This window comes from Heterodontus francisci, chromosome 27 (assembly GCF_036365525.1).
Source record: "Heterodontus francisci isolate sHetFra1 chromosome 27, sHetFra1.hap1, whole genome shotgun sequence".
NCBI classification, from domain to species: domain Eukaryota; kingdom Metazoa; phylum Chordata; class Chondrichthyes; order Heterodontiformes; family Heterodontidae; genus Heterodontus; species Heterodontus francisci.
This window is the reverse complement of record NC_090397.1, coordinates 27,359,849-27,372,068: the sequence shown is the minus strand read 5'-3', so window position 1 is coordinate 27,372,068 and position 12,220 is coordinate 27,359,849. Positions and strand designations below refer to the sequence as shown.

Genomic DNA, 12,220 nt, shown 5'->3' with positions numbered 1-12,220 from the left:
TGGTGATTCTCGATCTCCTCTGTCCTGTAAATTTGGTGTAAATGTATTGCTCCAGTGTGACCAATATCCATGACAAGGATGCACTGCAAAATAAAAATAGAAAACTTATCAACTTATGTAAATGCTTGATAAGGAAAGAAAGTCAGAATTGAATTTTTATAGCATCTTTCATGATCTCAAGACATTCCAAAGTGCTTTACAAATAATGAAGGTCCTTTTAAAGCATAGTCACTGTTGTAGTCTAGGAATGGTGCCACTGCATTTGGTACAGCAAGGTCCCACAAACCGTGATAAAATAAATGACCAGATCATCTGTTTTAGGTGTTGGCTGAAGGATAAATCTTGGTCAGGTTGCCAGAAGAACTCCCCTGCTCTTCCTTGAACAATGCCTTAAGATATTTTATGTTCCCCTGTGTGGCCTCAACTGGACCTCAATTTAGTATCTGACTTGAAAGATGGCACCTCCTTAAGTGCAATGCTCCCTCAGTACTGCACAGAAGTGCCAGCCTAGATTATGTGCTCAGGAGTGGGACTTGAACCCACAGCCTTCTGCCTCAGAGAGGAGAGTGCCAGCACTGAGCAAAGTTTAACAGATAGTGTTATGAAGATATTTCTAAAATTGACTGAATTTTTGAGATAACAGTTAGCTATAAATTGTTGACAGTTGTAAATGAACTGAACAATAAATAACTAATACAATTTATATTCTAAGGCACAGACTATCCCAAATAGTTTTCTTATTCATGGAGGTATAAGCTGTGAAAGTGAATACCTTCACTTGTTCTGATGTGGAAATATTTTGCTCAGAAACTGGTTGGTTGCAGTTGTACATCTTAAAAATTAAGACCATTTAGTCTAATCATTACATCACCAATACCTTTGATTTTGTGTGTCATATTTAACAACATGATTCCAAAGATAAGAATGGTTATTAAATTTTAAAACTAATTATTAAGGTTAAGCATTGGCCTCATCAAGTGTTGTCACTATTGTTCCGACATCAAAGTAAATATTTAAACCTATTGCAGCACTGGTATTTTGTGCTATCCAAGTTAATTTAGAATATGTGTGCAGCTCAAATTACTCATTTATTCCATGAGGAATAAACTTGAATTTCCATTGCTCATCACAAAACTTTTCTTTAAACTTTCCACCCACGCATAAGCAACTTGAATCTGTCGCTGATCAGTTTGATTCTCTTTAAGTACAATGGCGTTATAATGGGATCACTGGATAGGAGCTGGAAGTCCTTTACATGCAGTATTGTGTGGATTACTTGAACCTTCCCAGTGTGGCTCCCATGCACCATTTCCTGTCGCTATCTGATGCATTATGGGTTTGTATATTACAATTGTCAAATCTTCCTTTGCAAGAAACCATTTCGACTCCTTTACAATCTCCTTTGCATTATTTCTGGAATAACATTTACATACGGAGGTTGATTTTAACTTGCATCATCTGCCTTTAATGGGGTGATCATGACCTCAAAATGGGGCTGGTAACCTTCCTACACTATTAAAGCCAACCAAGTAGCTGGTGCCTTTTTTGAAAGGGGTCTACCACTCTGTGCCTAAAGCGCTTGCCTGTTTCAAGTGGTAGACCTATTTCAATATGCAAATAGGATCCGAATGCCATTTTAGGTTCGAAATAGTCGAAGCGATCAGCAGTCACGATCCATACATTTCCATTTGTGATGGAGCAGAAGAAATCTAGTCAAGGTAAGTTTGATATTATTGTTGCAGGGGCAGGAAAGCTGTTCCAGGTGCCAGAAAAAATAATCTTTAGTTTTTTAGATACAGCACTGAAACAGGCCCTTTGGCCCACCAAGTCTGTGCTGACCATCAACCACCCATTTATACTAATCCTACACTAATCCCATATTCCTACCACATCCCCACTTGTCCCTATATTTCCCTACCACCTACCTATACAAGGGGCAATTTATAATGGCCAATTAACCTATCAACCAGCAAGTCTTTGGCATGTGGGAGGAAACCGGAGCACCCGGAGGAAACCCATGCAGACACAGGGAGAACTTGCAAACTCCACACAGGCAGTACCCAGAATTGAACCCGGGTCACTGGAGCTGTGAGGCTGCTGTGCTAACCACTGCGCCACTGTGCCGCAATTGTCCCAGGATCCCCGCCCTCTGCTATTTGCCAACCGACCCAGCATCTATCCCCCTTACCACGGACTTACATGTTGTGCTTGAAGAAATTGTCGATATCGTGGTTGGAGATGTTGTAGATGTTGTCAATGTTGTGGTTGGAGATGTTGTAAATGTTGTGGTTGGAGATGTTGTAGATATTGTGGTTGGAGATGTTGTAGATATTGTGGTTGGAGATGTTGTAGATGTTGTGGTTGGAGATGTTGTAAATGTTGTGGTTGGAGATGTTGTAGATATTGTGGTTGGAGATGTTGTAGATGTTGTGGTTGGAGATGTTGTAAATGTTGTGGTTGGAGATGTTGTAAATGTTGTGGTTGGAGATGTTGTAGATATTGTGGTTGGAGATGTTGTAGATATTGTGGTTGGAGATGTTGTAGATGTTGTGGTTGGAGATGTTGTAAATGTTGTAAATGTTGTGGTTGGAGATGTTGTAAATGTTGTGGTTGGAGATGTTGTAGATATTGTGGTTGGAGATGTTGTAGATGTTGTGGTTGGAGATGTTGTAAATGTTGTAAATGTTGTGGTTGGAGATGTTGTAAATGTTGTGGTTGGAGATGTTGTAGATATTGTGGTTGGAGATGTTGTAGATATTGTGGTTGGAGATGTTGTAGATGTTGTGGTTGGAGATGTTGTAAATGTTGTAAATGTTGTGGTTGGAGATGTTGTAAATGTTGTGGTTGGAGATGTTGTAGATATTGTGGTTGGAGATGTTGTAGATATTGTGGTTGGAGATGTTGTAGATGTTGTGGTTGGAGATGTTGTAAATGTTGTAAATGTTGTGGTTGGAGATGTTGTAAATGTTGTGGTTGGAGATGTTGTAAATGTTGTGGTTGGAGATGTTGTAAATGTTGTGGTTGGAGATGTTGTAGATGTTGTGGTTGGAGATGTTGTAGATGTTGTGGTTGGAGATGTTGTAAATGTTGTGGTTGGAGATGTTGTAAATGTTGTGGTTGGAGATGTTGTAAATGTTGTGGTTGGAGATGTTGTAGATGTTGTGGTTGGAGATGTGGTAGATGTTGTGGTTGGAGATGTTGTAAACGTTGTGGTTGGAGATGTTGTAGATGTTGTGGTTGGAGATGTTGTAGATGTTGTGGTTGGAGATGTTGTAAACGTTGTGGTTGGAGATGTTGTAGATGTTGTGGTTGGACTTGTCGTAGTTATATTTTCTAAAGAAGAAAAACATTTTAGATCATTAAATCAGCAAATAACCTTTTGATTGTGAGCAAGCCCTATTTAGTGACTAAATTACAAAAATAACAATATCACTTGATTCAAAAATATAACTTTTGAAGCCACTACGTTATTAACATTTCAGAATGATAAGTGGTCAAGCTCTTAAGCAAATATAAACATGTGGTAACATGAAGTAGTCACTGATGCCACTGGTAATATCACTGGGCTAGTAATCCAGTGGCCCAGGCTAATGCCATGCAGACACAGATTCAAATCCCACAATGGCAGCTGGTGGAATTTAAATTCAATTAATTAATTTTTAATAATTTGGAACTGAAAACTAGTCTCAGCAATGGTGGCATGAAACTAAATCCATCTGGTTCACTAATATCCTTTGAGGAGGAAAACTGCCATCCTTATCTAATCTGGCCTACATGTGATTCCAGACCCAGAGCAGTGTGGTTGACTCTTAACTGCCTTCTGAAATGGCCTAGCAAGCCACTTAGTTGTCAAGAGCAATTAGGGATGGGAAACAAATGCTGGCCTTGCCAGTGACCCCCACATCCCACGAAAGAATATTTAAAATATCATTGGACAACACTCTCATCACAGGAACCAATCTAGTGAACCTTCACTGTACTGCCTTCAATGCAAGTATATCCTTCCTTAAATGTGGAGCCCAAAACTGTGCACAGTACTCCAGGTGTGGTCTCACCAAAGCCTTGTACAATTGTAGCAAGACTTCCTTATTCTTGTACTCCAAGCCCCTTGCAATAAAGACCAACATGCCATTTGCCTTCCCAATTGCTTGCTGTTCCTGCATGCTAACTTCCTGCATTTCTTGTACGAGTACACTCAGGTCTCTCTGAACATCAACTTTTGAAGCTTCACACCTTTTAAAAAAGTATTATGCTTTTTTATGCTGACTACCAAAATGAATAACCTCACACTTCCCCATATTATACTCAATCTGTCACCTTGTTGTCCACTCACTTAACAGATTGAATTTTATCAGCCCTTTGACGTCGGGGGTCGTGGCAGGGGTGTTGGTAAAATTCTGCCAGGAGAGGCCCACCTCGACACCTGACGCCAAGAAGGCCCTGCCACATTTTATCGGTGGCGGCGGGACCTCGGTGCTGCCCCCCGCTGCCAAGCGGCAGGGCCTTCGTTTAAATATTGAAATTAATTAGAACAACACGCTAATTAACCTACCTGGTCCCGGTGGCCATCCCACACTGATTTTACGGCCGCCAGCCGCAACTCACACGCCTTCAGAACTCCATTCAGAGTTCCAAGAAGAGACACTGGTGGGGAGGGGGGAGGATTGAAATGATCATGGTGGTGGGGAGTGGGTGTGTGGGAAGAACAATTCTTATTCGCTGTGGGGATGGTAGGAAGGGGTTGAAGGGCAAATGTGAAGAGGTTGGGGGGGGAGGTTCAGGTTGGGAGTGAAACTGATTTTATTACTATCAGCCAATAAAACAACCATTGTGGGGGTTGGGAAAGGGTCTCCAGCCTTTCGTATTTTATTTTCAATAAAATGTGCAGTGTTAAACCTTTAAAATTTCAAATTAATGCTAAGGGCTTGAAGCCCTTTAAATTGACGCCGGCGCCTGCGCAGCGGCACCGGATGCTATTGCTGGGGATGGTGTAGCCGCCCCGTCTATGTCATCGGGGGGCGGCCACTCCACCCACTCCATTTAAGTGAGCCCTCACCCGAAATATCGTGTCAGAAGGCCGCCAACTTCAAAACGCACCACTGCGATGGGTGGCGCACTAATAAAATTCAGCCCAACCTGTCCATATCGCTTCCCAGCTTTTTGTGTCCTCCTCACAGCTTACATTCCCACCTAGCTTTGCATCATTAGCAGACTTAGATACATCACTCTCAGTCTCTTTGTCTAAGTCATTAATTTAGATTGTAAATGGCTGAGGCCCAAGCACCAAACCTTGCAGCACTCCACTAGTCACAGCCTGCTGACTTGAAAGTGCCCCATTTAACATTACTCTCTGCTCCCTGCCCTTTAACCAATCCTCAATCCATACTAATGTATTATTCCCCAACTCCGTCTGCCCTTTTCTTGTGTATTATTCTTTTTGCAGCACCTTATCGACTCCAAGTTGACTACATCTACCAGTTTCCCCTTGTCTACCTGACTGGTATATCCTTAAAATACTCTAATAAATTTGTGAAACATGATTTCCCTTTTGTAAAACCATGTTGACTTTGTCTGATCATACTATAATTTTCTAAGTGCATTGTTAAGACTTCCTTAATAATAGGTTCCAATGACTGATGTCAGGCTAACTGATATGCAATTCCCTGTTTTCTTTCTCCCTCCTTTTTTGAATCGTGGTGTGACATTTGCTAACTTCCATGCTGTTGGGCCCTTTCTAAAATCTAGGGAATTTTGGAAAATCTTTATCAGTGCATCCACTATCTCTACAGGTATCTCTTTTAGAACCCTAGGATGTAGGCCATCAGGTCCTGGGGATTTGTTGGCTTTCAGTTCCTTAAGTTTCTCCAATATTTTTTCTCTGCTGATATTAATTGCCTTAGGTTTCTCACTCTTATTAGCCCTTTGCTTACCTGCTATTTCTGGTATGTAATTTATGCCTTCTACTGTGAAGTCAGATACAAAATATTTGTTCAACATCTCTGCCATTTCCTCACTCCCCATGATAATTTCTCCTGTCTTTACCTCTAAGTCACCAATGTTTACTTTAGCTACACTTTTACACTTTTTATCTAAATGTAAAAGCTCTTACAATCTGTTTTAATATTCCTGTCCAGTTTATTCTCTCATATTCTATTTTTTCCCTTTTTGTCAACTTTTATTTGCCTTTTGCTGGTTTCTAAAGTGCTCCCAATCCTCAGGTTTACTACGATCCTTGGCAACATTATAAGCCTCTTCTTTTAATCTAATACTATCCTTAACTTCCTTAATAAGCCATGGATGGATCTTTCTTGTTGAGTTTTTGCTTTTTAATGGAATGCATCTTTGTTGAAGATTTTGAATTGTTTCTTTAAATGTTTCCCAATGTTTACTTACTGCCATACCTTTTAGCCAATTTACCCAACCAACCTCATCCAGCTCTCCCTTCATACCCATATAATTGGCTTTGTTTAAGTTTAATATTCGTGTTTGGGACTGGAGTATGTCGCTTTCTAACACACAGGTGCGGGGGAAAATTATAATGTTTATCAAATCAAATGGTCCAGGTTGAATGTATATGGGTAATTCTGTGATCTGCCTGTTCCTAGTGGCCACTTTGGGTTAATGCAGGCAAGTCAGCCATGACTTAGCATCTATTGGCATTAACAGACAGCAAATCATGGCCTGTGTATATACAATTTCCCATGATACATTTCCTGTAGATCATTAGTTCCCACTGGCACTGACAGATGGCTTCCTTTCTGTTTGAGATTCTTCTTTGGGACTGGAGTATGTCACTTTCAAACTTACTACGGAATATAGTCATAGAGAGATACAGCACTGAAACAGGCCCTTCGGCCCACTGAGTCTGTGCCGACCATCAACCACCTATTTATACTAATCCTACATTAATCCCATATTCCCTACCACATCCCCACCTTCCCTCAATTCTCCTACTATCTACCTACACTAGGGGCCATTTACAACGGCCAATTTACCAATCAACCTGCAAGTCTTTGGCTGTGGGAGAAAACTGGAACACCCAGCGGAAACCCACGCGGTCACAGGGAGAACTTGCAAACTCCACACAGGCAGTACCCAGAACTGAAGCTGGGTTGCTGGAGCTGTGAGGCTGCGGTGCTAATTGCACTATGATCACTTTTTCCCAGAGGAATTTTTACTCTAAGATTACTAATTAAACCTGCCTCATAGAACAATACTAGATCGAAAATAGCTTTATCCTTAGTTGGTTCCACAACATATTGTTCCAGGAAACTATCACAAAAGCATTCTATAAACCCATCTTCCAGATACCCTTGACCAATTTGATTTATCCAGTCTATATCAAGATTAAAGTTAACCTTGATTATTACATTGTCTTTGTTACAAGCTCCAATTATTTCTTGCTCAATGCTCTGTCCAACAATATAACTATTTTTAGCAGGCCTATAAATTAATCCCACCAGCATTTTCTGACACTTGTTATTTTGAATTTCCTCCCATACTGATTCTACTTCCTGATCTCCTGAACCAAGATCCTTACTCGCTATTGTCCTTATGTCATCTTTTACTATAAAGGCTATTCCTCCTTCTATTCCATTCTGTCTGTCTTTTTGAAATATTGTGTACCCTGGAATATTTTTATTTCCCGACCTTGGTCACCTTATAGTCATGTCTCTGTAATGGCAATTAGATCTAAACCATTTATCTCTATTTGTGCTGCTAGTTAATTTATCTCTTCTGAATGCTTCACACATTCAGATAAAGCACCTTTAGTTTTGTTTGCTACTATTCTTTGTAGGGATCTTATTTGCTGATGCTCTATTACTGTTAAACGCTCTGTCCCTTCCTGTCAAACTCTGCTTGTATTTTCCCAAATCACTACACTGCACTATTGCATTGACTTTTCTCCTTAGATTTCTAAATCTCACTTCACCCTTAACCCCTTTTAGTTTAAAGCCCTATCCACAGTCCTAGTTATATGATTTACCAGAACATTGATGCCTGGTTGAATAGAACAGCTCCCTCTTTCCCTAATACTGGTGCCAGTGCCTCATTAATCAAATTTGCAGAAAATTAATGTTTAATCACATTAAATATTGTCCCTAATCTATTTAATCAAAATCATTAACGTGCTTATTTATCTATTCCTGTTATATATATGGTTGTGCTTTGGACAAAAGAAAGATTATTACAAAACTTTATTTTTAACTATTAGTTAAATTTAGTAACAAGATTTCAATATCATAAATGCCCATCAGTGCATAATTGAGTCTTCTCTAACATTCTCACCCTAAATGATCAAAATCATTCCCATTACCATCAAGAGTCTCTATCCTTGCCTTCAGGACAAAGCAAGCTTTCTGTAACCCACCCAGGACTGAAAATGTCTGGTAATTGCTTTTAGCTCCAGAACATGTATTGTCTTTGGAAACCATAGAGCATCACATCAGACCTCATTTTAAGTTTCAGATATCATTTTAGCCTAGTTGAGCAAGCACATAAGAAACAGCTAGGTAATAATATATAGTTCCAGGAATGTAGATCTTCATATTCCCTGAGGAAGTGGCTTCTTCTAATGGTGCTTTGTAGAAATTAATTGTACAATTAAATGGTTTGCCAGGTCATTTCAGAGATTATTAACTATGAACAATATCGTGTGGACCAGAATATGTAAGATGGGTTTTGATGAATCTTTTTTTTGCAGCAATCCAGCAGCATTCATGGCTGCTGGCCATTCAGAGGGTTCCAGCTCTGCACAAAGTTCACACACCATATACAGAGTTAAGTTAGGGAAAATTGGGCAGAATCTTCCCGGCCTGTGGTGGTGGGTTTGGAGGCGAGACCGGGAGCAAAATTTGAAACATCCGGTCACCTCTCCGACACGATTCCACCTCCAACCGATCTTGCCAGAGGTGGGGCCAAGGCAGCAGTGGCTAGCCTCTCGACAGTGATGGGGTAGCCAATTAGGCCAACTAAGGGGCTGATTTGGGCAAGTTGCTGATACGACTGTGATCTTCCTGGCTTCAGGAGCCTGGCAGCGCTGGCCCCATAAATGTACCATGAAAGTGCGAAGGCTGCAGCCTCAGCAATAACTCCTCTTGCGTAGGGGTTTCCCCTTCCACACTGATGGCCCTATGAGCTAAGGGCCTTCCATTTTTTCAAATATTAATCAGACTTTTGTGGACACCTCTGTTTTGAGGCTCCCTCGTGCTCCCCTACCTGCCTCAGCAATGCCCACCTCTGACAGTGGGGCTGCTGTACATCCAGTACTGCAGGCCCACCTATTGGGCCTCCCACCTCAGGAATCCCCCCATTGTCTTTGATTGGACAGTGAACACGGAGGCAGCCTGTTAATTGGCTACAGTCAGTGCACCTCTGACCAGTGCAGGGTTGGGGATACGATTTCACCCATTATTTTGAAAATGTTATAAGTCTTCACCCGCAGTGATTGCCACCAGTATTTGCCTGTATAATTATTTACTGTAGTGTATAAATTACTAAAAATAAAGTTTACTTACCACAGCGGACAGTTCCATGCATGCATACACTGTAAAATATTAAATGTTCAGGTGATTTTTTTTTTAGGAATCAGTTTAGAAAATTCTTACTCTGTATATAGCTCCCATATCCATTAATGAGCAAAGTGCACACCTCACTCCCTGACCCCCAGTGCATCTGAAACCCCAATTGTGGCATAGCATCTCAAAGTTTAACTGACTATTTTCAGTACAAGTCCTCTGTACTTTCAACTTAATCTAATTATAAGGGTGGCAATGTGCATTCACCAAGTTACTAACTGCTTAGTAAGTTAATGCAAGTTTTAGAGAAAATGGTAATCTAATTTTGAAATGGATTTCAGTTTAGGTATCAAGAGAAGATGGCCCTTTAGAAACTAGTATCATAATACACTGGTATCATAATGTGAATGGGTTTAATAGAAAAAGATCATATTCAGCTTTAATATTACATATTACCTAGAATTTACCATACGGAGACAGGCTATTCAGCCCCAGATCTATGCTGGCATCCTTGCTCCACATGAACCTCTTCCCACTGCATTTCCTTAATCCAACCCCATCAACAATTACTTTCTCCTTCGTGTACTCATATAGCTTCCCCTTAAATGCATTTATGCTATTTGCCTCAACCACTTAGCTTGGTAGCAAGATCCATGTTTTAACCACTCTCTGGATAAAAAAGTCTGTCCTGAATTCCTCACTGCTTTCATTAGTGGTATCTATCATATATATGTATACTATATGTATGGCATCAGTTTTGATCTGCTCTTTAAATATAATTATTTTCATGACGCATTAGAATAAATAATTAACAATAAAAACACATGTTCTGGATACTTTACCAGTTTTCACAGGCAGGTATGTTTTCATACGCTCTATATATTTGCCCATTGTAATAACAGGTACAACTATTTAAGCTGACACATTTCATTGTATTTTCATCCAGATAAGGAGCACTCTCTGGGCACTTTGGATAGCAGCCTATTCATTAGGAAAAAATTGAAAATTAGTATGTGGCACTGATAATGTAAGTGTCACATTATCAATGATTTTATCCATAGTTTTCTGTTAACTATATCACAGTTAATTATATCATAGTTTATTACTTATTAGACAGGTGTGGAAATTCATACTTACTTTGCTCATTTTGATTTTTCTATTAATAATTCATTCTTTGAAACCCAGTAAAGTAAATTAAATATGTAAGTACCACTGGGCAATGAACTGTTGAAAACAGAACTTGTAGGTATCTGAGGATGATATCCTAAACTGAAAATGCTAAGACACTTCAGGTAGTTGGGTGACAGCAATTGACTTTGCAAACAGAAGTGTCTCAGATTACAATACATGCGACTTAGTGAAGTCTCTAGGTTCAAAGCATTAAGCCCTTCTAGTGTCATCTCAACAAGATTTAATACAAAATGTGAAGCATCATATTTTCTGTTGCATAGAATTATAGAATCAAAGAAAGTTTACAGCACAGAAAGAGGCCACTTGGCCCATCGTGTCTGCGTGGCCAAAAAAGAGCCACCCAGCCTAATCCCACTTTCCAGCATTTGGTCCCTAGCCCTGCAGGCTTTCGGCACTTCTGGTGAACATCCAAGCAACTTTTAAATGAGCTGAGGTTTTCTGCTTCAACTGCTCTTTCTGGCAGTGAGTTCCAGACCCCACCACCCTCTGGGTGGAAACATATTTCCTTATCTCTCCTCTAATCCTTCTACTAATCACTTTAAATTTATGCCCCCTAGTCACTGACCTCTCTGCTAAGGAAAATAGGTCCTTCCCATCCACTCTATCCAGTCCCCTCACAATTATGTACATCTCAATCAAATCTCTCCTCAGAGCCTCTGTTTCAAGGAAAACAACACCAGTCTATCCAATCTTTGCTCATAACTGCAATTTTCCAGTCCTGGCAACATCCTCGCAAATCTTCTCTGTACACTCTCTAGTGCAATTACATCCTTTCTGTAATGAGATGACCAGAACTGCACACAGTACTCAAGTTGTGGCCTAATTAATGTCTTATATAGTTCCAGCATAAACTTCCTACTCTTATCCTCTATGCCTCAGCTAATAAAGGGAAGGATTCCATATGCCTTCTTAACCACCTTATCGAACTGTCCTGCAACCTTCTGGGATCTGTGGACATACGCTCCAAGGTCCCTCACTTCCTCTACACCTCTCAGTATTTGCCCATATATTATGTATTCCTTTGTCTTGCTTGACCTCCCCAAATGCACCACTTCACACTTCTCTGAGTTAAATTCCATTTGCCACTAATCTGCCCACCTGTCCAGTCCATTGAACATAGGAACAGAGCAAGATAGAAACAGGAGTAGGCCATTCAGCCCCTCGAACCTGTCCCGCCATTCAATGAGATCATGGCTGATCTGCGGCCTAACTCCATATACCTGCCTTTGGCCCATATCCCTTAATATCTTTGCTTAACAAAAATCTATCTATCTCAGATTTAAAATTAACAACTGTTCTAGCTTCAACTGCTGTTTGTGGGAGAGAGTTCCAAACCTCTACCACCCTTTGCGTGAAGAAGTGTTCCCTAACATCTCTCCTGAACAGTCTGGTCCTAATTTTTAGACTATGTCCCCTAGTTTTAGAATCTCCAACCAGTGGAAATAGTTTGTCTTTATCTAGCCTATCTTTTCCTGTTAATATCTTGAAGACTTTGATCAGATCACCCCTTA

The 12,220-nt window shown here is 40.3% G+C and overlaps 1 protein-coding gene across 1 annotated transcript in view; it reads right to left on the bottom strand.

Annotated features, from left to right (window-relative positions):
- Positions 1 to 3,400: 3,400 nt before the first annotated feature.
- Positions 3,401 to 12,220, bottom strand: part of LOC137384930 (mucin-19-like) — a 41,597-nt gene continuing 32,777 nt past the window's right edge. Inside the window, exons 20-21 of the mRNA XM_068059639.1 lie at positions 10,361 to 10,499; positions 3,401 to 3,407 (exon numbers count right to left, since the gene is read on the bottom strand). Of these exons, the coding sequence (XP_067915740.1) occupies positions 3,401 to 3,407; positions 10,361 to 10,499 (146 nt within the window). The remainder of the gene's footprint in view (positions 3,408 to 10,360; positions 10,500 to 12,220) is intronic.